A 26,440-nucleotide genomic window follows, 5' to 3' on the forward strand; every position below is an offset into this window, starting at 1 on the left:
AGACCTGAAATGAATTCCAGATGAGTTGGTGACCTTTAGAAAAGCTTCATCTGCAGTTAGCACTGACTAGGCTGGGGCAGCTGAGCAGCTCGTGCTGGAACAGCAAGGGGCAGGCAGGGAGAGGAACCTCCCGTTGTGGCTCCTGCAAGGACAGGCATCAAGGTGACAGTGCCAGCAGCCAGTCTGTTCTGCCAGGAGCTGCTAATACAGTGATTCTCTTGCCTCAAGTCACAGTGATGAGGAGCCAGCTAGCAACAGGCTCTCTGGATAGAAATCCTAATCCCAGCTTCCCCTAAGTCATGAAACCAGCTCTCAGCTGCCTCCGGAGCACACGAGGGATTCAGGGGCAGATTTCATTCCAAGAGCACTTGGATCGCCCCAGGTGTCCACCCTGTGGCTCGTGCGCTGGCTCTGCTGTCCCCCCCCAGGGACACATCTCAGGTACAACCACCCTTGCAGCTCCCCAGGGACAGATGACTCTAGGTGAGCCCCAGAATCACTCCTCAGGGAATATTTACCACTGGCAAATGGACAAGATCCACCAGCATGGCCTTGCAGAGCTCAGACCCTGAGAGCTCAGCAGTGGGAAGGTGCTTGGCTCCTCAGCAGATGGAGAGGAGCTGGGGCTGCAGTGGGCAAGAGGGCACAGACACGCACATGGACAAGGGCACGGCACAGCCAGCCAGTGAAGCCATTTTATTGTTTCCAACACAAAGGAAGCACTGATTTCTAGCAAGGATTTCAGTGTGTGTAAGGCTTTTGGTCTGTAACATCTGGCTCTGTTTACAAAATCCCTGACCTCAAAAACAACGGCCCGATGCTGTTCTGTAATGGCACTTAGGTTATCTGGGCTTTAATGACTGGCCTTTTCAAATAAGGCAGAGTGCATCCCTCCCCAGATCAAGGAAATCCTCTCTAAGTCTTCAAATCCCATTAACAAAATGATTGTACAAACAACGTGACAGACACACTGGTTCCACAGCAGGGAAACCTAAACCAGGTCCAGTTCCTCCCTGTGCCACTTGAACATCTCCCTGTTCAGGAGCCATGAATGCACATAGCAATGCTGGTGCAGATCTTCCCAGCCTGGAGCTTCCTCATAATATTCACTGCTTGTTCCTCAGCGCTGCAGCCAGCTTTTGAGGGCAAGAGCATTGAAGAGGAATTTTTACAGAATCAGTGTGGAATTAAGTGGAGAAGAGGTATAAATTTAACACCAAAAAAAAGGGAAGAGAAAAGCAAACAGAAAGAGACATGAACTATGAACATTGTCAGGAGCTAGAGTGCCTCCCCAGCAGGCTGAGATGTTTTCAGGGCCCTCAGAGCTTGCCTCCCTGAATGACTGGCAGGGAGAGAGGCCACAACAGGTTATATTCACTCCCATCAGCACAAGACAAAGCTAAAATCTTTACAGACATCAACCTTTAACAAAACACAAAGAACACAGATAACAACCTAGAGCAGCAGAACAACAATTGTTGATTTCAACACCAGTCTGCAAAGCCTTCCAAAAATACCATTTCTCACTGTGCTTAGGAAATCAGGGGTAAAAGAGATGATCAGCCATCTCAGCTGGTGCCTAAGCCTTGTGCTTCTTCGCAGGTGGCTGTCCCTGCTTCCCCAGCCACTGCTGCAGGACATCTGCGCTGGTTTTCTTGGGCGAAGGGCTCTGGATGAACTGACTTGTCCACTTGGGCAAATCGTTTTCTTTCTTCTGGGGAGAGCTCTCTTGGGATTTTTTTAACCAGCCCAGCATCCCTTTGTTGCTTGGGGTGGCTTTCACCTCCTGCATAGACAAAAGACAGTGTGAGAGATGTCAGAAGCACAGAGGGAGCAGGGCAGGCAGCCAGCTGCAAGAGCTGGTCCAGAGCAGGATGTGGAGGCTGGAGCAATAGCCCTGCCTGCAACCAGGCACATCTGTGGGAGGTTCCCCAGACTGCTGTGAACAGGCTTGTTCCAAGACCCATTTCACATGGAATTTGCCTCATTTGGCAGCAAAATCCTGGCATGGGCTGCCAGTTTTATTTTTGGAAGCAGAGGGAAGGGAATCTGTCCAGGGCTCAGCACTCGAGCATCAAGCACGGGCATGCTCTGCAGACACTGCCTACTGCCACTCCTCCTGCAGCCTGGCAGCTCTGACCCAGCTCAGAGACATCCTCGTGGCTGAGCTCCCCTCTGCCAAGCCCCCAGCAGCACCCACCTTCTTGGCTCCCAGCTCGATGGCTGCAACACACTCGGGCGTGTTGTTGCGGATGTTGTTGACAAAGGTGGACACTGGGTGGAAAACAATGTTCTCTGTGGGCTGGATGAGTTTAACAGCTTCTTGGGTCGGCACTTCAGCAAAGTCCAGCCATTTCCTGATGGCCTCATCCCCATCCAGGATGGCTGGCATCCTAAGGGATAAGACAGTTGAAGCCAAAGCTCAGCAGCAGTGTGTTGGCAAAAGCCAGACTTGTGAGCTAGCAAGGAGCTGGCATCTTGGGGGAAACAGGGAAAACTGAAGCAGCAGAATGCTCTTCTGCAAGGCAGAGAGTGCATTCACTTCATCCAGGTAGCTGATTTGCTGGAAGAGGCAGAGGGGTTGACTGCCAGGCCCTGATCAGGCAGAGAGACCAGTTCCAGAAAGTGATCCAATTCCAACTGCCATCCACAGAGCACAGAGATGGTGATTTATGGAAAGGGCATGAGCTGGTGGCCCAGTAATGTAGCACTTCTCCCCTAGAGCAGGAGGAGGCTGCTGCACTCCATGCCTGTGTGCTGCCACACTGGTGTCTAGAGGTGCAGTTCTCCTACTTTATCCCCCTCCACCCTGCAACCCCCTTTCCTGCTCTCACTTGCCTGTGATGGATGAAGCTCACATCCTTGGAAGCATCCACGGTGATGATGGTGTAAGTGTACAGCATTTCTCCTCCTCCTGGTGGCTCCCAGCAGTCGAAAATCCCAGCCATAGTAAGCAACCTCCATCCTTTCCATTCTTCATCTCCCTCTGTCTCCTTGTCCTGCAGGAGAGAGGCCCCATTGTCCTGGTCACCAGGGTCAGCCAAAGCAGCACAGATCTGCCAGTGCTGAGGCAGGTCAGTGACTCAGATCTGAGTCATGATCACAACTAATCTGAGGCTCTCCAGGAGTCTTTCTACTGATCTGAGGTGACTCCAGGAGAGGTACCAGGACCCTCATCTTCCCACAGGCAAGCCAGGGCTCTCCTCCCCGTCTGAATATCCCAGCCACCGGTTCAGCCAAATGAAAGAGGTAGTGAAACTCCCAGCCCAGTCCCCTGTGAGCCACACTGCCCGCCCATGCAAATATCCGCACGTGGGGAGCAGTGACCGTGACGGCAGGGACGCTGTGTCGCCTTTCACAGCCCGGGGACCGCTGCGATGGGGACCGCCAGCCACAGGGGGTGACAGAGTGCCGAGCCAGCACAGAGCATGGCCCTGCTGGGATGGACAAAGCAGGAGAGAAGAGGGCTTTTCCCCAGGCAGCTGCAGGGAGCAGGGGCCAGAGCTGGGTGCAAGTGCTCAGACACAGCAAGGGACTCCATACCGTGGCATCCTTGCTCTGGGGGAAGTAAATGAAATAGGGCTGCTTCCCCCCACTCTGCTGCTGCCACTCGTAGAAGCCATCGGCCAGGACCACGCAGCGCTTGCCCTTGAGGAGAGCACCCTGGGGAGAGACAGCACAAGTGACAGTGAACAGCAGCCCCAAGCAGCCTGCAATGGCAGAAGGGCTCCTGCAACCACTCAGCCCTCTCACTCCCTCCGAGGACTTTCCTGAATTCCTGGGATGCACAAATGCCACCAGCAGTGCTATACTGAGCTTTTCCAGTAAGTGCCTTTTCAGTTCTTTGTTTTAGTGAAACCCTCAGCTTTGCAGTACAGGGACTTGTGCAATGGCAAGTGGTGACCAGTACGGGCCCAGCAGATGTTTCTGCCCTGGTTTTGCTGACTACAGGATTTTTCAGGCAGGACACAAAGGTGGCAGCAGCTCACCTTGTAGGAGGACTTGCTCAGCATGGTATCGCTGCGGCAGTTGGAGGTGTTGAACTGCAGTTTGGAGGGGTTGTCCTGCTTGAACCAGGAGGGCACCAGGCCCCAGCGCATGTCCATGAGCACCCGCTCGGAGGAGTCAGCATCCTTTGAACAGAGAAACACCTCAGGTCAGAGCAATGTCACAGAGACCACGAGCATCCCCACAGCTTCAGACAGGTGTTTTGGCAAGTCCTGTGGAAATGGCTTTGCCCCCTAAAAGTGGGGATCTGGCCAGCATCTCTGCCAAGAGATAAGCTGGGGCTCACTGCCCCTCCCTCACAAGCCATGCAGAAATAGCCACTAATTATAACCCTTGGCATATTCTTAACAGCCTTCAAGTAAGAATTAATCTTCAGAAAGCACATTAAGATTTTGCAGGAATAAATAAACTGTCTCTTCTCTGGAAGAATTAACACAGCTTCTTTTTAGTGGAAATGGCTGGAGACATGAACTCCAGAGCTCTTGAGTAAACAGCCATGTCAGGCTGGTGTCAAAGTCCTCAAAGCCTCCCCTGGTGACACTGAAAATCCCAAAGGGGCAAAAGCCTCATTTTCATTTTAATAATGTGATTTTTGCTGACCTGGTGCACTTTCACTGCTTGTGCTTTGCATATTACCTGCCTTTGGACAATGGAAACAGTTTGTGGCTTTCGATTCTCCCCCAGGCTGCTCTCACTTTCTGCCCACATCTGCCAGTGCTGGGCTGTTTGCTCCCAAAGGACTGCAGCAGACAGACACACAAACACACCTACTATAGCTGTGTGTATGCAGGGACGTGTATGTGTGCAGCTCTGTGAAGTTCTTCAGAGGTCCCTCAGGGTAGGAGTGGCACAAAGGGACAGCCTGCACAGCACCAGCATCCCAACAATGTGAACAGCAATAGACAACTAAGCAAGTGTCTGCCTGTGACCTGTACCACACTCCCTGCCCCATATGCTTCTGCTCCAGCAGCTCCACTGCCTGCTCTCAGGGGGATGTGGGACCCCTAAAGCAGGAAAGGAGGGCATGAGGCCGATGGCATTGCCCAGGGCACTCCTGAGAGGTCCCACCGAGGCTCCCAGATTAACCCGACCACCGGTGTCAGTAACGGCTGCCAAGTGCAGCTGCCCCAGCAGCTGGGGAGGGAGAGCAGAGCGGGTCCAGATCGGGGTGTTCCGACTGAGCACACCCCGTTTCACCCCGCTGAACGCCAAAGAGCAGCAGTTGGCCAGGCACCCTTTGTGTGTGAAACCAAACGAGCAGCACCAACAACCCTAGAGGCTGCCCAGGTTATCCGGGAGAGGTCAGATGAGGCTTAAATTATACGGGACAACAGTCACCACAGGTGTACAGCTACTGTCCTGTTCGGGAGTTAAGATTTTTTTTCTCTCTACTCTCTCCTATTACCAATGTGACCTGGACACATGCCGCAGAGTTATGAAATCAAAAAAAAAAAAAAAAAGGTGCCTCAGGAAAGCCAATTCAAAGCAGCAGAGCAATTACAGACACTTGCAAAAAAACTCTAATAAGGTTAAGCACTTATACAAATTTTTGCAGAAAACATAAACACTGTGGTGGAAACACGATTCCCCTCCTCCTTCTGAACATGTAAATATTAACAAGAAGCGACATTTCAGCAATTAGAAAATTCAATACCTGCCACGTACAGCAAAGCGAAACGAAACAAACCACGGCCGTTCAGAGCGAGTCCCTCACCCCCGGGAGGCACGGCCTCCTTCCCTGCGCTCCGGTGTGAGCTGCAGGATGCCCAGCCCCCGCCCCCGCCGGGATGCGGCCCCGCGGCCCCAGGGAGGGGATACCTGCTGGAGGTGGCGGCGGGAGAGCAGCACGGGGCCGCTGGACTGCGGGCCCTTGTTGTAGGAGGGCTGGTAGCGCTCCTGCCGCACCCACTCGGGCTGCCGCTGCCGGCCCCGACGGTCGCGGTAGGCGCAGGCCCGGCGCAGGTTGTCGGCGGCCAGCGAGCAGGCGGTGCGGCCGCACATCCCTCCCGCCCGCTCTGCGGGGCACCGCGCTCCGCTCCGCTCCCGCCCGCCCCGGGGAGGGGCTGCGGCCGCGGACAGGGCCGGCCCCCGCCGCCGAAACGCCGGTCCCGCCCCCGACACAGCCAGGAAGAGCCACAACACTGCTTTATTGGAACCACAGCGGGAGGAGCACAGGGAGCGGCGGCTGCGACGCGGGGACAGAGCGCGGCGTAGCCGGAGATTAAAAACATGGTGATTTTATAGACAAAGCCCCAAGTACAGCCGAACTGCAGAGAACACGAAAGCTGCTGTAGTGACCGTGATCCTTATAGTGCTGTCGGTGGGGGCTCAGAGTTAGGACAGTCCTGGGAAGGGGGTTTATCCGACGGAGGCCATGATCACATCCACAGGGAGCTCCTCCGCACTGCGGGCCGTGACCTGCATGGTCACCGTGTCCGTGAGAACAAGGCGAGACCGCACCAGGAGGTCATGGCCACCCCGGAACACACCTGCAGAGGACAGGGGAGGAAGCAGTGAGCACGCTGCAGGCTGCTCTCCCCTGCAAGTCTGAAGATGAACACTACTGCAAAATCTGGCAAGTCCTTGTACTGGGCCAGGAGAGACCCTAAAGCAGCTCAGTTCCCATTCACTGTAACATACCTGGGACTCCTGCTACTGTAAAACCCATGAAACCAAAGTGTAAAATAAACTCCAGGTGAGAAGAGATCCAGGATTGTCTAAGAGCTCCAGTATCACCTGTTCTGCTGGGTAAGGCTGCTGTCTTTCCCACACCAGGCTCATTCCAAAGCAGGATGCCACAGATCACAAAGACAGCAAATTCCACCCAGCTGAGCCTGGGGCTGATCCCAACATCCCCTCCACCACAGCACCCTCCCTGATCCCAAGACCAGTTGCTCTGCACTGCAGAGACAGAAATCATGGCAGGAACAAACCTCAAAATCCAACCCAGAGCACAGTGGACTCCATCAGGTATTCCTGCCCTGATTTTCAACAGCTCTGTGTAACCTCCCAGAGCTGCTCCTCAAGCAGAACCTCAGCCCACAGCTCACCTGCCAGGTACAGTGTGTGAGAGTTCTTGTTATCTGGCACTTTATCTGACCGCTCACAGGGCTGCATCCCCAGGAACTTCACAATATTGCTCACTGCCTCTGTTAGAAAAAAGCAATAAAACGGGCTCTGTGTCACAGATACCTTAACAGGGGCACATAAAGGGCACCTAAAAGTGACTCAAGCTCTCTCTACGTGTTAAGAGTTCACATTCCTTGTCCTGAGGGACACACACCACTGGTCAGAATCGTGGTTTTGGAGGCCACAAGGACTACAAAGGCAACACATAAAAACCCCCACCACCATGGGAGAGTTCTGTTATCTGATGTAGCAAATGTACAACAGAAAGAAGAAGGGGAGTGAGTCAGACAAGGGCAGGAGAATGCAGCTGGCTGCACTTACTGCACAGCCCTGTCAGCCTGCTCACTTCTCTGGAGACTTGAAAAGGGAAGACATGTCTTGCAGGAGACACAGGTCTTCAGGAGAAATATGAAAAGGCTCAGGGAGAGTATTTCAAACCTCAAGGGGCTGTTCAAGGGAGCACAGAAATGGCTACAGGACAAGGACACTGTAAGGCATCAAAAGAACTGAGTTTTCACAGAACTGAGTTTGTGAGTAAAATAGAAGGACTCTGACACATGATGAAAGAGAAGAGGGTTTACCCCACCAGCCTCCTCACCAGCCTCGTGTCTTCTGAGGTTTTCATTTTTTATTACTGGTCTCAAGAAGAACGGTGGGAGTTCATAACTGAACTATGGTCTGTCTGCTTGGAAGGGTTAAGTACAAGAGCAAAGCAAGCTATTCTCTTGCCTCCACAATCCAGCCTGGTCTTTACTGGTCACAAAACACTCACTAGTATTTTTGAAACCTGAACTAACTTATTATGACAGTAACTGCAGCTCCCTATTTAACAGCTGTGGTGTAAGCTTGTGAAGGGTTTTGCTCCATTAGCCTTTCTGTGACAGATCTAAAGTGAGCCAGACTGGGCCTCTGGACTGCCTGCAAGAGGGAAAATAAGAGCTCTGCTGTGCTCACACACCCTTCCTTACCTTCAAGGGTTTTAATAGCAGATAAAGTAAAGGTTTCTTCCTTTTCAAACTCATCACCCACTTCATCCCAGGCTGCTCCAAAGTTTGGCTTCAGAACTCGCTGGATGTGATCAGCCACTGTGACCTCCAGGTCTTCAAGCTGGTGGTAGAAGAGGTTCAAGTGAAACATGCTTGTTCCTAACCCTGAAATCCTCAGACTTTAGACTGGAACCCCTAAGATCAGGTGAATGCAGGAGACTGCCTCCACTTCCATTTCTGGTTTGCTACTGAGCAACTGCTTGGCCTGAGAAAGGCACAGTGATGCCATTTCCAGGGCTTACAAACCACATCCCTGCTCTGAGCACAGCCCTTGGTCTGACAGATCAAAGCACTGGACAAATGGCCAAAACAGAGGGAAAAACAAAAGCTTATAAATAGCTGCTTGAGCATTTGTTTCCCTGAAATGCATGTAAGCTTGTGTTTTGCCTTTCTGGCACATCATTTTGTAGGCTGGTACAGTGAGACACTGTCAGATGTGTGCCATCACCTAACACTGGCACCAGGGTAGCTGAGCAGCTGCTGTGACTGCACCTGTGCAAGGCAGAACCAGGCTTGTCCCTCCAGAGTGTGTAATGAGGGACAGGCAATGCCCTGAAGGACACCAGCCTGCATTAATTCCAACAATTCCTGCAGAAAAGCATCTCTTCCTGATTCTAGTTGAAACACATGGAAGAGTTTAAGTATCACTCAATTGCCTTGGTGACTGGTAGGAAGCTGAAAGAAGTGTTAACCTTGTATGTTTCATTGTGAAGAACTCTCCCCACTCCTTCTGGGAAGACAGTGACTCACTGCACAGCAGTGCCTCTAATCAGATTCACAGCAGTGACAGGCAACGCACAGAAAACTGTCTCTGGAGCTAACAGGCCAGGCTGAGGCTGTGATAACAACATCCCCTCCTCTCCAAGGAAGAGAGGTGCTTCTGCAGCAGCACTGCTTTCAGCAGTGTCAGTGCTGGGGAGGGAAGAACAAGGATGGCAACTTCCCTGTGCCAGGCAAGCCTCTAGACAATTAACTGTGCCACCACAGGAGCAACTTGTGGAGAACAAAAGATGCCTGAGAGCCCTCTGTCTCCATAACTCTGAGTGTGCCATTGCTGGAGCCCATAGGACACAATCAGCCAGACCTGGAGGATGCACCATGGCCTCCCAAAACACACATATCCTGCACAGTCAGGTGTCCATCTACAGTACAACAGGAGAATACCCAAATGAGACAAAGGAAGCTCTGCAAACTCCCCTGTGCATCAGAAACAGCAAGAGCTCCCTCTACATGATGCTGCCCATTTTGGTGATGGTGATCACATCATTGCTTGCAGGGATCAGAGTTCAGACTGCAAAACCCCACAAACTGACAGCAGTTTCCAGGATCAGGTACATGCCCAGCTTCTTACCACATACTCATCCTCATAACCCTCGTCGTCCGTCTCGCCTGTGTTGGGATCACAGTCCTTGACAGTGAATTTCATCATGCAGCTGAACGTGCAGGCCACTGGAGACAGGAAAGCAAAGGCAAAGCTCACATCACCACCACAGCCACACTGCCCTGAGGCAGAATGGGGCTGGGAGCTTTGGGGCAGCCAGGCTCTCCCTGTCACTGTCAGCAGCACAGGCTTAGCCACTGACCTAGAGAGACAGTTTCTGTCTCTCAAGGACAAGCTATTTATTTATAATATTAAGCAAACAGTGATAAAGACAGGCTCATGATGGTTGTACAAGACTATAATCCTCAGATCAAGTGCTATTACTAATGAACCTGACATTGTGTTGGGAATACTAACTAAACATGTCCCATCAGCACCTTGTGAAGAGGCAAGATCCACACACAGGGATCAGTTCCTGTGCCTCTGAAGTGAAAGCCCCTTGCACTGCAATGCTGCAGCTCATTAATACCACTCAGCTGGGAGAAGAAGTGATGACTCATCCCTAGAAGATGGGTACTGCTGAGTGAACAGCAGCAACACAGCAGCAGAGCAGTTCCAGAGCACAAACCAGGGAGCCCAAAGCACAGGTAAAGCCTGATTCATGTTCTGGACAGTGGCAAACAGGGGAGGGGGGTGTTCAATTCAAACAGACATCCCATAAATTCTAGCAGTTTGTCTGAAATACCCCTTTGCTACCCAGAGCATCTGGGCACACTCAGCATTTTACAAGCATCAGCCTACCCCTGTCTAACACAAAGGATGAAGGCCAGCCCAGGGTGCACAAAAGACAACTCATCTGCCAGCTCTCACAGCCCAACTTGGCAGTGCTACAGCACAAGGGAACCAGCAGAGGAGAAGGAAGGCTTGACAGCCCCCAAAACAGCAAAGACAAGTCACACTCAGCATCACTCAGGGCTGTACCCATACACAGGCTATAAATATCTGGCTGGGATGGAAGGTAGAATGTGTGAGGATAAACAATACAGGAGAAATGAGTGCAGACTGTTTACCTGCTGTTGGATCCTCTTCAGACAGTGCCACCAGTGTGTAGCAGGTACCTGGCTGGTTGTACACCAGGGTTTTGGCAGGTACATAGCCAATGACCTCATAGCCCTCTGTTGGCTCCATCTGCACTGTGACATTCTCCAGGATCTGATCATTCAGGGTGTTCGTGCAGTCAAACTAAACAGGAAAGGGGAAAGCAGCAACAGCTTGAAGCTGCTCACTACTCCTTGCAGAGCAGCCTCAGCTGAGGCACAGGGGGAGCCTGGTGTCAGCCTGTGAACCCCCAGCTCTCTGTGCTTCCATGGTGCACCTCACCATCAGCTGGCTCATGACAGAGCAACTTGACTAAAAAGTGCTCATTTAAATGCTTTAGGGGAGAAACTGAAACCCTGCTGGGGAGTCCAGTGCTCCAGCAAGCTTTTTTTTTTTTTAAGGAAACAAGACTTAAAACAAACCAGCACACACCAATCCAAGGCCTGCCCTCTGCAACTCAGACAGGATCACAAATTTAGTGAGGGCAGGGATGTGTCAGATTTTGCCTGTTTCAGTTCCACCAGTTAGTATGGAACTTTTTCTTTCAATTACCAGTAATTCCTTGTTAATTCTTTGCTCTACAGAAATGCAAGTACTGTGTTGCCTACATCATTCCACTTGAAGCTACAGGGACACAGTGCCTTCACAGCAGATGGAAAGATGATTGTTTGCATGGCTTGAACAAGGTACAGCTTGAGCAAGTTTCAGCAAGCCTGAAGTTTTCAGCAAGTCTAAACTTGCTGATTAGACTTTGTTCCAGCTGCAATGCCAAATCTCTTAAGCTCACACAATTACATCTGGTGGATGGACAACAAAAATAAAGGTCAAGCCCTGTGAGAGTAGTGTAAGCAGTTCTGAGCTTTGAGGAAGGAGCTGGCTAAGGACAAAACACTGCAGCTCACAAGCTAGCAAAGGACTCACTGTGCCTCAGACTTCCTGAAGCCCAGGCAAGGGGACTGGCACATCAATCCTAACATCCCACATTTAGCAGCAGTGTGGTACAGCCAAAGCCAGAATGTACAGAAGAAACCACCTGTGCTACAGGCTAAAACAAAACATAGCAGATGAAGAGCTCTCCCCCACTGGATCTCTTTCTTGGGTACCCTTTTCAGCTTCTCAGATGTAGTAAGCTTCACTCTTTCATGCCCAAACCATAGAAGAAAGAACAGATTCCCCTGCCAACTCCTGAGTGAGAACAGCCCCACCTAGTGCTTGTTGGATTTGACTGTACCTGTAAGCATTGCTCAGACACACCCCCCACCCTTATTCATTTTCTTTGGGGTTCTGTTACCATGGATAAGAAATTAAGGACTACTCATTGCAGTGTCGTGCTTTGAGCACAGACTGTGGGTGCTGCATCTCTGCAAGTGTTCAAGGCCAGGCTGGATGGAGTTCTGAGAAACCTGGTCCAGTGAAAGGTGTCCCTGTCCATGGCAGAGGGGCTGACACTAGATTATTGTTAAAGTCACTTCCAACTTAGGCCATTCTATGATACCCCTGAGAGATATCTTCACAACGAAGCTTTTAGCCAGTCAGGAGCTTATTTTCTGAGAGTCCTCAGCAGCACCCCCCCATAGGTACCCACCTGGAACACCATGTGGCTGACAAAGGTGTGCTTTGTGCAACGAACCACATACTCTGTCTCCAGCTCTGTCAGGGCCACAGGCTCTGGGGAGGACTTGAACAGTGGGCCCAACCCCCGAAACTCTGGGATGGCCCCCAGTTGCTCTGAAATAGAGGACACAAATTACTGCCTTCTCAAGACACAAGGAGGTGTTAGCAGTGTCAAACCCCTTGTTTCCTGTAGCAGCTGCCAGAAGCTGCTACAGCAAGGAACTATCCATCAAATACTCCTAAACATTCCCTAGGGACTTTTAAAATGAAAAAGAGTCATCCTTTGCTCATGTCTACTGCTAGACAGAAAAAAGTGGACTGCAGGCACCCCCACCCTCCAGGAGTGACCAGCTGACCTTAAGCTGGGAGCTCATGTCACTTCCTGTAAGAAGGTAAGAAGAAGCCAGAGGGGCTAAGGCAGGCTCAGCAAGAGGTGGCTACAGAGCTCTCACACATGGACAGAGCAGAGGCCTTGCATCAACTTACCTTGGAATATTTCCTGCCGTGTTGCTGCCACTTTCTCTGGCTGTTTCACAACAGCAACGGGGACATTTTCTGCAAATGAGAAAGAAAGCACTCAAACAAAAACAAACCCAAAAGAGTTGAAGGCGAAGTGTAAGAAATTACTAAGATCAATGTCTAAAGAGGAATTTGACTATGGAAAGCAAGGGAGCTCATTCTCATTTTATGTAGACTGGATACCCCTACTTGGCTTCCTAAGCAGCTTTAAAACTGCAGCAGCTCCACTGAGGATTGCCAGCTACTACTATTATTAGCAGTTGGGACTAAACTGAAACATTAATGTGAGAGCAACCAGATTTGCAGGCCTTAGTCTTTCCAGGAGATGCAATCCCACAAAATTCAAATGGGATGGAGCCCAGCAGTTCTCAGCAAGCCCAGGGCAGGGAATCACTAGCATTCAGGGGACCTGATTCCTCACCTGCTCTTTGCTCGATGATAGGAGCTGTTGCCAAAGGAACAGATTTCAAATCAAAGGGTTTCTCAGAGGGCTCCAGGGTGTACTGATGCAGAGCCCTCTCCAGGCCAGGGATGGACACCGTCAACCCTGGGGACAGAAGGGACAGGTCACTGAAACCACAACAATGCCAGGTCTTTAGTTTAATTCTTGTTAGACCAGGAAAGAGGAGCAGACTTGTTTTAAGGCCTTCCTGCAGTACCATTGAGGATGTAGCCAGCATTGAGGGCCTTCTGCTTCTGCTCCAGAACATTCAGGTAGAAGGTCGCTCTGTCTCTCACTTCATTGTCATCATCCATCACACACCTGAGGGGAAAGTGGAAAACTTTCTTCAGAATCCACATCACTAAGAAACATCACAGGGTCAGTAAAAACATGCCATAGGGGAGATCCAGCAATCTCCTAGTAATTATGTTAAAAAAGCAGTAATCTGCCACACATGGCTTCTGTCCACTTTGTGGTGCTGAATGCACTGGTGATCCTGTCACAGGATCACGGGTACCCCCTGCACCTTCTCAGACCCACAGGTAGAAGAGACTAGACAAGCTCTCAAGCAAACAGGGTATTTCAACAAGGATGTTGAAAAACTCTAAGGCCCAACTGACCTTCTCAGTAACACCAAGATACTGGGTAACATCTCCTCATTCTGAGCTCCAAACTTGGCAAGGGCACTTACAGCACCTGTAGCAAAAGTCATGAAAACTGAATTAGAAAGCAAAGGAATCAGCTGAAGTTTCCTCCATTTCTCAGCCTTGATCAAACATCATGTCAGAGATACTACACTAGTAAACTGTGTACATTAGTAAAACTGTGACTAGCAAGAAGCAGAGGTGAAGTGTTAGCCTGCAACCCTTTGTCTTGTTTCAGAACCAGTGCATATTCCTTCCCACTTCTCAGCCACAGGCTGCCTCTTCCATCAATACTACTGCAGGATCTTTGCTGTATACAACAAGCTGCTCAGGCCTAGAGCAAATCACAACCCTCAAAAGCAGAGGCATTCATACACTATGGCTCCCTGAAGATCTGTGCAAGGGCAGAGAACTCTGCAGGTCTGTCACTTACCTGCCCGGACTTCTTCGTGCTCCAGAACAACCCTGTTGTAGATGAAGCGAATATATTTGGAGGGGTTGTTGGTTTTGGGCCCTTCCTGCCCCAGGAGATGGAGGATACGAGTGGCCAGCACAGTGAACTCGCAGTCCTCAATGAATTCACAGAGGTGAGACAGGCCTGTCTCTTTGCTCTCTGAGTTCTCCTCAATAATGCTGATGATGCAGTCCACGATGGCTCTTTTGTATTCAAAGCCACCCTGAGGAGCAAAAGGGAACTGCTCAGCTGGAAACATCAAAGTATTTTAGAGACTCTGAGCTAGCCAGACAGGAGAAACATTCTTTTGAAAGGTCACTCACACTCAGTGCTTTTTAATGTGTGCTTGAAAAGAGGAGGGCAGTAATTCTGCCCTCACTTTTGACCCTCTTTACACCCAGAGGGCCAGCTAATATTCAAGCTCTCTTGCCAGCTCCCTTCAGAATGGCTGTACTGGAGAAAAAAAAAAAAACAGAGTCCTAACCCAAGAGTAAAAGGATTCATCTGGCTGAAGGGTTTTTATCTCCATCAAAATCCTCCGCTGCTAGAATTAGTGCTTAAAACCAGCCATATGGAAGGAGAAAAAACCCAACCCTCTCCCCTTTAGCACTAGACATCTGAGGATGAATCACAAGAGAAACGTATGAAGGATCGTATCTGCCACAGCAGGACACAGCAAATAGCTCTATTAGTGTGGGATGATAGGCAATCAATACCTCCCCAGGTACAGCCACAACCTGACATGCCAGTAATGCTTGGCAATCTCAGACATTATTTACTGATGTCCTCAGTACACACCAGGGGATTAAACTGCACACTACCCTCTGCCAATTACATGCACAGTGCTGGGCATTTGGATCTTTCTGAGCTACTTCAGATTAAAAAAGCTTTAAAACAGAATGCTTTGAAGTACAAAACCACATTCAAAACGATACCATCCACCCACAGAAAATATGGGAAAGGAGAATGGTCCATTTTTCACAGGAGCAAAATGAGATGCTCCAGTTTGCTCCCAATGGGGAGGCTGTAATTGGCAGGAAGTGATGTCAGAGCAAGCAGTGGTGCCAGCTGTGCTGTAGACATGTTGGATCATTTAGAAACAGCCTCAGCAAACCTCTGTAAAGCTGTCCTTCTGTGATTTTTGTCTGACTGAATGCAGAGAATGGTTATAGGTACTCGTGATCCCTTCACTGCCAGAAACACAGACACCAGAACAAAAGTGGTCCCGTGTCATCAATAAATAGGTTGTTATTGAATCTTTGTGTACAAGACAAAACTTCTTGGAATTTGCTGTCAAAGTATAAAAGAAAGCTGGTTCAAATGTGAAACACACATGGACTGCCAACAGATCTGCTGTTGCTAGCATTTGCTTTGAGAGTTAATAAACCCCCATTAAAAAAAAAATCACATAATGAAAACCACACTAAAAATATGCCTGGCAGTATGCTTATAACTATTGTGCACAGCTGGGCATTTCTGCAGTTAGACTGCAAGCCTTTTAGAGAGAGGCTTTCACTGCACAGCCCTATCAGTAAAAGCTTGACACTCACAGGGAGGACTGTTATGCACACAAGCAAGGCAGACACAGCTGTCCTGCACACTCACCTCCTCCCGGAGCATAGTGAAGAGGAAGTTCATGAGGACAGCGTGCTTGCGAGGGTACTTCTGACACAGAGCATTGATGGCCTGCACCACTACCACCTGCAGGAAAAGGGGGCAAGGAAAAACAATTCTGTTTCAACCTGCAGGAAAAAATAGCTGAGTTGTATCAATTTTCTGCTGGCCTCTCTAGGCTGGAAATCACATTTTTGTGTTTGTTTATTCAACAAATGAAGTTCCAGGAGGTACAATATTAAGAATTGGAGGAGATAGATCTTTATGCAGTGGCCAGCCCATAAGGAAAGCCCACACCCACAGGAAAGAAGAAAGATTTAATTCTCAGAAGGCATCTCCCCAGAAGACAGCACATGACTTTGGAGATGTAGGACTGAGGCATGGCTTAGACAGACAGCCTCAAATACTTTTTCCTCCCTGCAAACATTCTGCTGCTTCTGGAAGCAGCTCCATGCAGGTTTAGAGCACACACACAAACATGGACAAAGACCATGAGGTTTCTTCAGGAATCTGGGTGTCCCTCCTCCTCCCACTTCCTTACTTTGAACTCATCAGAGATTTCTGACATGAAAGAGGAGATCTGCTTCATGAGCCGGTCGATGCTGCTCTCACTGCCGGTTTTCAGCAGCGTGGTGATGGCCAGGGTGGCGATGCTGCGGTTGGAGTCTGTCACAAGGTTCTCCAGGTCCAGGTTACAGGCAGTCACAGCAGATGGGTGCTTCATGGCCACCTGCAGCAGCCAAGGAAGAACGAAAATCCCTCAAGAGATGCTAAAGGCTCAGCTGGCAAAACCCAGCAAAACTCACTCCTCACTCCTTCCCATAGAAATGAGTGGTATAGACTGCACATGAGGGACATCTCAAACAGCCCATCTGGAGTTCAGGTAATAACAAGCTCTTATTTCCTGCAGAATTGCACCCCTTGCTGGAAGAAAAGCAGTAGCAATAAACAGTCTTTTATTATTTTTAACTCTCTGATTTTGCTCTATATAGTAAGAAAAGAAAGCTGTGAATTCCCAACAAAAATGTAGCCAGACTAGCTGTGCAAAACAGCTCTGCAGGCAGAAGCACAGCAGTTACCAGACACTGCCATTCTCTCTTTTTCTTTTATAATGTTTATAAGGAGAAGGGAAAAGCTGCAGCATAGACTGCCACAGAGCAGGCAAGAAGCATCACCAAGGTTTGATCCCTGTTTTACAAGGAGCTTCCACACCATGGGAAGCTCAGAAGGGAAAGCAGTAACACTAAGACTAGTGATATTCTGAGAGACCAGTGAAAACTATCAGTGTTTTTTTTCTTCTGTAGAGTGCTCTTTGAGGTTTTATTCCAGACAGAAAGCAATGAAATGTAAGGCTGTAGCACAAGACAGAGGTTATTCACACAAAATCTTCACATAATCTGACTGCCTTCTTCTATAGTCTGCACCTCCTGCACATGAGATACCACTGGAGCTCCCAAGGGACTGGCTCCTACCTTGTTGAGGGTACGGACGGCTGCGTATCTTAGTGCTGCTTTCGGGGAGCTGCAGAACAGCTGCAGAACTGCAAGGTGGGAAAACCAACACAGGCAGATGTTTAGGCACTCTATTATTGAGAGCATTTCATACCTAAAGCAAGAGCTTCAGTGAAGAGACAGTTGCAAGCATAAGGTAACTAGAAAAATGCTTAAGAAGCAATTGTACTTATAACAGATTCTTCCCTGTTTCTTTTCCCCTTTGTCACACTCCTGCTGACAACTAACTCTTACCTACCTCCCCCTTCTTCCACAGTGCTGCTATCCTCTGCTGCTTGTGAAAGCCAAATTCATCACCTTGTCATCTTTCCTATAAAGTTAATTTGAACCGCTGTTCTCCATTTCATGCAAACCCTGCTCCTATCCCAGAACTGACCCATGAAGTAACAACACTTGAACACCAGGAAATACCTTTACAAGAACAAAGCAATTCCCACACACCACAGGCTCTCAGCAGCAGCATAAAGCAACAAAGGACAGAGCAGCATAAAAAGCCTGACACTACACAAGGCCCTTGTTTCTTGGGGCAATCAGCAGGGTCACCACTGGAGGCACACAATTCCCTTTCCATGACCATGAGCACCACACTTACCTGAGACAGCTGGAGCCAACTCCTTGGCAGTGCAGTTGGGCAGGTTAACAATGGCAGATGCAGCTTCATACACCACCATCTCATGCTTGTTTCTCAGGCAGCTCTCAATGAAATCAAACAGAGGGCTATCACGGCTAAGGGACAAAAAAACCATACAAGACTGAATTAAAATAAAAGGTAATAGCAGAAGTTAAGAATTCAGCAGCAGAAATGGTCAGGTCCCACAGCCCTTGGAAAAGTAAAAGCAGCCATAAACCCACTTTGTCCCCAGATTTTGCAGTTGTCATTATACTGTACTTCCAGCATGCTTGACAGTCAGGCTGCCTTCTGAGAAGACACTCTCTGCCTTACAGCCTAAAGGGAATCCCCCTCAACTCTCACACAGTAGGAAATGACTGTACACACCACAACTCTTATCCACAAGGAAGCCACACTGCATACATGCTAGATAAACAATTACAGAAGAATAGACAATTATAGAACGCAGAGAAAATGAAGTAAAACAAAAAAACAGCTATGCAAAACAGTCCAGAGAAACAAGATAGTATGTGATGTGCAAGCAAGACTCACAGAAGTCATCCCAAAACAACCAGGAAGACTTCCTATAATTTCTCTGCTTTTATCCAACAATAGGAGAGTAGAAGATACATGCTGCTCTTCAAAGACAGAAATAATGAGATGGCAAGTGAGTCTGCAAGAAGAGACGGAAGCAGGACCAGAAAGTTCCTTCGGCAAGGCAAAGGAGCCTGCTCACCTGCCAGCCTCCTCCTCCAGCAGCTTGCTGGCTATTCGGATCATCAGGCAGTAGGCAAATGGGGACTTGAGGCCGTGGCGTGTGAACTTGCTGAGCATCTTGTTGACTGCCAGGCGGTCGTTCTTCCGCACGTGGTACAGCAGGCCCAGGGCGTGGTACTGTGCAGGGAAAGAGAATGTCACAAACCCAGGGGGTTCTTCCCCCTTTGTCCCCTCTGTCACCCAGAGGTGCCTGGCTGAGCTCCAGCAGTTTGCTCCATGCCCTGAGCTGCTGGTGGCTATTCCCCTGGTGGAGGTGGGTGTCCTACCTGCACCATGATATTGTCACTGGAAGCTGCCTCCTGAGCCTCATTCACCCAGCGCTTCACCACATCATAACTGGTCTTCAGCAAGTGCTGGAAGGAGATGAAGCCACAACAACCCATGAGATAAGATTGGAGGAAGCTTTGGGAATTTCAGCTTATATTAAGAAGCAATGAGCCTTCCCCATGAATGTGCTGGTAGTAGCAATTTATAGAAGAATAAGGGATCAGCCTGCAGAGATCTGGCCATGACAGCTGCAGCCTCACGATGTTGACGATCTTTAACAAAGTCAGCGCAGTCCCTCAGTTCACAAAGACAGGAATAGCAACAAAATCCTGAAACTCCCAAGATGTCCAGTCCCACCACAGATGACTGCCTCCCTGGCTGATTGTCCCTCAGGCCTGTGCTGCAGGGAGTACATACCAAGGAAGACACAAGAGCAGAGCTGGACACACTTGGCACTTTGTCAACGATCGCCTGCTTCATGTAGCGCTCAATGGCCTGCAGCATGGTACTCTGCAGGGAGAGGGAAACAACACTGACATGGGAAAGCCTTTCTCACTGTGAAAGGCATGGGGTAAAGTAGGAAAAAGTGAAGGGCACAGAGCTGCCCCATGGGAAAAGCAGCACTTACATCAGTGATCTGACAGAGTGCTCTCACAGCAGGGCCTCGGTAATTGTCATCCTTCCCAGTCATGTCTTTGGTTAAGCTGGGGAAACAGGAAGCTCTCAATATGGCACTCCTGAGCCAGTAGCTCTCAGGTGCACACCCAGAGCACACAGAGCAGCAGGCAGCCAGCATCACGGCTGAATGCCAAGCAGGCAGCTGCAGGTCTCAGGCAAATCCCACTGGGGTGGGAAGGCAGAAGGAAAAGATCAGTACTCAGGTCAGTGTGAGACCAATTGTGAAGGGCCAGGAATTCATCATATTGCAGCACCTGAGACTGGCTTCTGCCTCAGCCCTCTACAGACCCTATACTGACCTGCTCCTGACTCCCCAACAGGACTTCTGACTGGCATGATGTCCTAGGTTACAACACAAAGATGTATTCTATTCCCATCCTCAAGAGCTGCTGAAAACAGGAGGGGCATTATTTTTTCCTTATCTCCTGTTAATGGGCCCATCAATGCCTTGCCAATGACTCAGAGATATCAAGGACCCACCACATGACTCGGATATCAGCCCATTGTGAGAGGCTCTGCCCAGGGGAGAGGAGCTAAGCATCCCTACCTGGATATAATCTGGGCTTTGGCACAGAACAGGCAGCCCTTACCCACTGGTTTCCAGAGAACAAGAGCTACCAGATCTTTTCTATGAGATTACCACTTCAACAAGACCATTTCATCTGGACTGCTACCGCCACCCTAGGGTGTCAGCTTGCATTCTGGCTCTCTCAGTGTTTTTCTGTTCTTTTGTATTATTGCATATATTTGGTATTTTCCCTTTTACTAATAAATTGTATTTCTGACTTAGAGTCTCTCACTGGTTTTGCTTTCAAACCAGAACACATGATCAGCAATTCAGGAATGACTCGCAGAGGAAATTTTATTCCCTGGTGAAGTCACATTCAGTGCTGCTACAGAAGTAAATCCTTTACCTGTTGAAAGCCTTGGGATTTAGGCCAGAATTCTTCAAAACATTTCAAGGCATTCAGACAGGAGTTAATGAAAAAGCCTTTACAAAAGGGGAAAAGCCAGCAGTGCTACCATATCATGTAACCAAGAGACACTCCAGACATCCATGGGCATGGGATATGGGGACACAGCACATTCTGCACACATCACTATGAGTTTAATGTCTGTATTTTACTGGTCTTATATAAAGGAAAGCTTTTTCCTCACCAAGGGCATTCCCTACCATCATCCTGCTCAGGGACTACTTCAAGAAGCTGGACAGACATTACTGAAGAGCATGTCAGCATTACAGCAAGAAAAGTGAAGTGACTGACCTGCTGGTAACAATGATCACATCTTCTGCAATAGAAGACATCTCCTTGATAGTGAGGTAACACATCCTGCGAAGAGTTGGCTGGCAAGGAAAAAAGCAAAGTGAACATCAGCTGAGATGGTCCCAGATAGGAAGGGATCTCAGTTTTCCCTGCTTACATTATTTTATCATGACAATCCTGATACCTTCAGAGTGCATCACTCCCTGAGTGTAAAAGATGAACAAAATCCAGGCTGATTAACAAAACACCTCTTCTTTTAATCCCTCAGTCTTAGGGTGAGGCCATAGAGATACCAGATCTAGCTGGATCTACAGTTTCATCTTCCACTTGTCATTCATATAAACAAGGAGAAAGCCTTTAAACTATTTGATGGTTTGGTGATTGAAAATCTTGTGTTGCTCCAAAAGCAAGAAAGCAAACAATTTCTATTCCTGAGTCTGGGGATTTCTGCACTGGTCTCATGATTTTAAAGCCTTGCAGTTTGGGGGACAGCTAATGACAGTGCTACTGCTGTGAGTAGACACTGACTCTCAGCCTCCTCCAAACACACAATTGTTGTCTGTCAGCAGGATATTTTAATGCTGGGCACAAAGCACATTAAAATCCACCTGCCTACCACAATCTCAAGAGTTAAATGGCAATTTAGAGAGAGGAATCTCTGCCTCAAGAGCAGTGCATACTTCAGTTAAGTTGCTACAAGATCTGGGAAGGGCTAGGAAGCTGATCACCATTTCTAAACTTTCACCTTACTCTTCCTACTCAGATCAGGTAGCTTCAGACAGGAGAGAAAAGCTGATTGTACAAAAATGTGTATCTCAAGGGACAACTTGTCCCACCAGGTAAATAGAGAAAACCAAAGGCAGACTTACATCATTGGACTGAAACAGCTTGGTCATAGCAAAGAAGGATTCGGTGGCTTCCATGACACCAAGGTGCTCCCCCTAGTTGTGTGGAAAGAAGAAAGGAAATCCCAATTATCACAACCAGCTTTGGGCCTGATGCACATGTCTGTATAGATGTGTATTTTCCCCCTCTTACCTGGTTTATGAGATACAAGATCTTGGTGAGGATATGAGCACATTTTCGTGGGTTTATGGGAGTCTCATTAAACACTCGAGCCTGGAAACAAAGAACAGACAAGGACTGACACTGACCCCCCTGCAAACACTGTCCTGCCTGTCCCAGCTACACATTGTGAGTGAGGCATGGCAAGACACATAATGACTTTGGATCAGATTTCCCTTTTATTCCAGTTAAACATGGACCCCTTCAAACAGCTGCTTTTGCAGTCTGGGACTACAAATCCATGAGCAATGGAGGTTTAAAGGCTAAATTCTCATCACACTTTCACCCACACTGGTCTGCACTGTGTGCTAGCTAAAACATCACCCTTCTGACAGACAAACTTGAACTTGCTGAGGCTACAGGAGCCAACACCATTCCCAACCTCAGAGCAAACAGAGAATGCTGAAACAACAGGGGCTGGACATTGAGAATGGCATTTTTCAGAGAAAATTCATAAAACTGTTTAATAACCACTCACACCCCTCTCACTAATATTGTCGTCCAAAAGGCATTTGGGGTGTCCAAGGCACTTTCCCAATCTCCCTGCTTTGGGGTGAGCTTTCCCAGATAATTTCATTCCTTTTATTACTATTTATAGTTCACAGTCTTTTATTTGTTACAGAGACCATTTCAACCTTGTACCTTTATCTGTCCAGTAATAAAATAAGAACTGTTGTCCATTTCTCTCAGAGCAAGCAGGACTGTAACAACCCCTCATTTCCTTGCTGAAGTTCTCCAGTGACCTACTCAAGAGAGGGAGAGTCTCCCTCCAGTGGGGTACAGAGAGGACATGGTCTGGAGATTTACCTCTTGCAAGACTGCACTCTTCTCCAGGTGCTGGAATGGGTTGGAATTCCCACCTGCAAAACAAAGAGAGTAAAAGTCTCTCTTAGGACAGACTTCCACGGGGAAGCAATTTTTTAACCATGCCCATACTTTAAAAGCAGTCTGAGCATTTTGGGGTGATTTTTTCACGAACACCAAGCAATGAGAGCACCCTCTTTGAAGTAACGTTGATTGGATGTCTTCATGGCAGGCAGGGAAGGCAGAGCAGACTGACATTATTCAATTTGCCCATTCTTCAATTTGCCATCCCCTCCAGAAGTAACTGATGTGAGCTGAGGCAGACTGATCAGCTGTAAAATAACTGTGCTGCACTGTATCCCCCAAGACTATTTCCACCCTGGGCTGGAGCTTGCTGGCAGTTAGAGCATCAAAGGATAGGCCTAGGAACAAAAGCTTAGACAGAAAGAGGTACTGCTTGCCAGACTGGTGAGTCAGGAGTGCTTTATCCCTCCCATATAAACCAAACAAAAATCCACCAGTAAAGTATTTTTGGCTTTATCCCTAATTAAGAGAACAAGATAGCAGACTAGATAGGCTGGACACAAAGTAACTTTCATTGTTCCACTTAACAGAGAGTAAATTATACTAAATAATTAGAATCCCCCAGCAATTCAGGATGAAATAATCAGAGGGAAAAGCACTATCATTCTGCATGGCCTCCATTAGATTGCTTCCCAAGCATTTGTGAGCTGCAGCTTTTCAAAGGCTGCTAGTTATTGATAAGCAGGTTTTAATTAGAATCTATGTTCAGCCTGGCCCTGAGACAGAATGCAGCCTTTTTCAGGGTTGTTGTAGTGCTTGCTCCAAAGCCTGGTCCACCAGAGAGAACCTCTCCTGGGCCAAAATCTGACCTGACCCAAGCTTGGAGCATCCTAGGCTAGTGCCAGGAGCCCTCTCTAGAGTAAGCCTTACATACAAAAGCAAACACATCTGCACTCTGGCTCCTTCCTGGTTCATAACATGCCCTCCTCTGGCTCAGGAGAAGTTTGCAAAGGCAGCAGCTGGCTGAACAAAACACAGACACTTATGTGAGGTTGAAGAGGTAGAACAAAGCAAGGGGAAAGAGCAAAAATGTCTCTAGTATGAGTATGAACCAGTTCTAGGATAAATATGTTAATGTGTTCCAAAAATCTGCCTAGCAGCCCAGTATTTCCATGGTCCAGCATGTCTACAATCCTTAAATCAGCCATGAACAGCACTGCATCACCTCTTTATCCTTCATAGCACTAAGGATCCTGAAATACATTGTACATGGAGTCTCAGTCCTCACAGCACCCTGCATCAGTTTTCTTCCATGGAGAGTGAGGGCAGAGCAAAGGTTGTGTGTTCATAAAGTTCCTAACATTGGATAACTAACAACAATTTATTCTGATTTGTAGAGAAACATAAAATTTTGTGGCCAAAATGACATGTCAAAGGGAGTGGGAGCAGGTCATCCAAGGCTAGCAAAACTATGGAAAGCAAAGATACAAAAGCCAATTAACTGGATTCGTGTTTCTCCTGCCAGCCCCAGGCATAGGTAATGCCAATAATTTGATGGGTGTGGCAAGGTGCAAATGAAGAACAGTCCCCAAAATTAAAGCCAAGAGCAATTCCCCTCCAAGAGCTGCCTCACTAAATTCTCTGCTTATCAAGATGTCACTGGAGGCCTTGGAAAAGGGAAACAAGGGCAAAGCATTGAATGCCCATTAAGATAAAAAGAAAGCAGAGTCACACAGAACAATCACCAAGATGTAAGCTGAATCAATTTGCTCCAGGACACACTGATTTGTTATGCAGAGCAAGATGTGTAGAAAGCTTCACAGGACAATGAAAAAGATATCACAAAGCTAAACCATGAAAGAAAACACTGTCTTATGATGCAACGCTTCCACCTGAATTACACACCAGATAAAATACCAACTTCTTCCTTACTAATCGGCCCAAAGTTTTGAAAAGTCAGGCATGAAACTTTGTGTTTTCTTGGAGCTCTCAGATTTTCTGATCCATTGAAAGCAGCAGTGATTGTGGGGCCAGAAACGATGAACTGGATTCTACCCGGCCCACGTACCTGGTTCCAGAGCTGGGCAGCTGTGAACAGCGCTAATGTGCTCAATATTTAGTCTCAGGCTCTGCACCTGCTGATGTGGCAGTAACCTCGGGGTGCTGTGCCCATACAACCAGTTTATCCTGCGGCTGCGAGGAGGAGGCAGCAGACTGCTCTAGTGCTCCCATAGTGCTTCCATAGTGCTCCCACAGTGCTCCCCACCGGTTCCATGCACACCAGCAAGCCCCCGCCGCCAAGCTGGCACCGAGCCTCCCCTTCCAGCTCCCTCTGTCCCTCACAGACCCCCCCATTTCCCCAGGAGGGGTCTCTTCCCTCCCAGCTCTCCTCGCAGCCACGAAGGGCTCCCCCTCACCGATCCCCTCCGTGCCCTCAGAGGGGTCGCTCCCCTCACAGCGCCCCCGGCCTCCCCTCACCCGACTCCTCGTCCTTCTTGTCGAACTTCTTCAGCATGGTGCTACCGAGGGGCCTGTGGCTGCAGCCCTCCCGTCCCGTGGCAGTCCCAGCCTAGGTTCCGGTCCCGATTTCGATCCTGATCCTGGTCCTGGTCCCGGTCCCGGCACGGCCTCCGCCCCTTCCTGCCCCCGCCCCTTCCTGCCAGCCTGTCACTGTCACCGTGGCCGCCGCACTGCACAGGCGCGGCACCGCCCCCGCTGACGTCTACAGGGCGTGGCACGGAGCAGTGACTGACAGGGAGGAGGCGGGGCCAATCGGCAATAGCGCGATCTGATTGGCGGAGGGCAGGGCGGGGGCGGGGCTGGCGGGTGTCCGGGTAGGGGTCCGCGCTGGAGGGACCCCGGGACTGCTGGGGACCCTGGGACACTGCTCGGCACACTGGGGCTGAGAGAGCGCAGGGCAGGAGGCACCGGTAACAGAGGAAACACTGGTGATGGGGGTGGCACTGGGATCCCTGAGCTGGGGAGGTGAGGGGGCAGTAGGGCCAGAGGGGGCTGAACCGTGGGGGCACGCTGGGTCTCGGGGAGGACAGATGAGACACGGGGGCAGAACATGGAAATGAGGAGATCCTCGCGGGCTCGGCGTCCCAGGAACAGTTGGGAGTGGCAGGGGACAACAGTTGTCACTCAGGCTTCCTGCCCTGGAGTGTCCCACTTGGATGCCCCAGCTCTGGCAGGTCTTCCTATGACCGCTGTCCCCCACTGCTGCTGGTACCTTGTCTCTACCCTGGACCCCAAACTCCAGGCTCAGTCCCACAGCACGCTCCCAGTGGGTGCAGGGAGTATCTCAAGGGGCCAGGCATTGCCTGGACATCACCTGAGCCTCAGGTCAAGTAGGGATGGCAAAAAACCTTTTACCCAGCTTGCCACCTCACCATCTACTGGCACATCCCTTCCTGAAATCCGTCCCTTCCTTGGAATGTGGGGTCACCCCAGTCGCCTCTGCCCCCTTCCCAGAGGCAGTGCCCGCCCCACAGTGCGAGGGCTCACTCACCCTGCAGCAGGTAGTCCTCCTCAAAGAGCATGGCCGTGT

General features: G+C 49.3%; 2 protein-coding genes across 2 annotated transcripts; both read right to left on the reverse strand.

The window, feature by feature from the left end:
* Positions 1 to 668: 668 nt before the first annotated feature.
* On the reverse strand, positions 669 to 6,149 carry HMCES (5-hydroxymethylcytosine binding, ES cell specific). Its single transcript, XM_064724310.1, has 6 exons — positions 5,827 to 6,149; positions 3,990 to 4,133; positions 3,544 to 3,663; positions 2,839 to 2,999; positions 2,201 to 2,393; positions 669 to 1,786 (listed from the first exon to the last, which is right to left on the reverse strand). Exons 1-6 carry the CDS (start codon positions 6,007 to 6,009, stop codon positions 1,580 to 1,582), a joined length of 1,008 nt encoding a protein of 335 aa, XP_064580380.1. The 5' UTR covers positions 6,010 to 6,149; the 3' UTR covers positions 669 to 1,579.
* Positions 6,136 to 25,556, reverse strand: COPG1 (COPI coat complex subunit gamma 1). The gene is made up of 24 exons (XM_064724309.1): positions 25,369 to 25,556; positions 22,870 to 22,922; positions 22,036 to 22,116; positions 21,867 to 21,938; positions 20,998 to 21,077; positions 19,683 to 19,758; positions 19,472 to 19,564; positions 19,054 to 19,140; positions 18,747 to 18,904; positions 17,993 to 18,126; positions 17,362 to 17,429; positions 16,431 to 16,619; positions 15,881 to 15,976; positions 14,255 to 14,498; positions 13,798 to 13,873; positions 13,395 to 13,498; positions 13,157 to 13,282; positions 12,703 to 12,771; positions 12,188 to 12,330; positions 10,575 to 10,746; positions 9,535 to 9,632; positions 8,106 to 8,244; positions 7,059 to 7,157; positions 6,136 to 6,497 (listed from the first exon to the last, which is right to left on the reverse strand). The coding sequence occupies exons 1-24, from the start codon at positions 25,403 to 25,405 to the stop codon at positions 6,367 to 6,369; spliced, it is 2,625 nt and encodes an 874-aa protein (XP_064580379.1). The 5' UTR covers positions 25,406 to 25,556; the 3' UTR covers positions 6,136 to 6,366.
* Positions 25,557 to 26,440: the final 884 nt, after the last annotated feature.

This window comes from Zonotrichia leucophrys, chromosome 12, assembly GCF_028769735.1.
Source record: "Zonotrichia leucophrys gambelii isolate GWCS_2022_RI chromosome 12, RI_Zleu_2.0, whole genome shotgun sequence".
Classification (NCBI taxonomy): Eukaryota; Metazoa; Chordata; class Aves; order Passeriformes; family Passerellidae; genus Zonotrichia; species Zonotrichia leucophrys.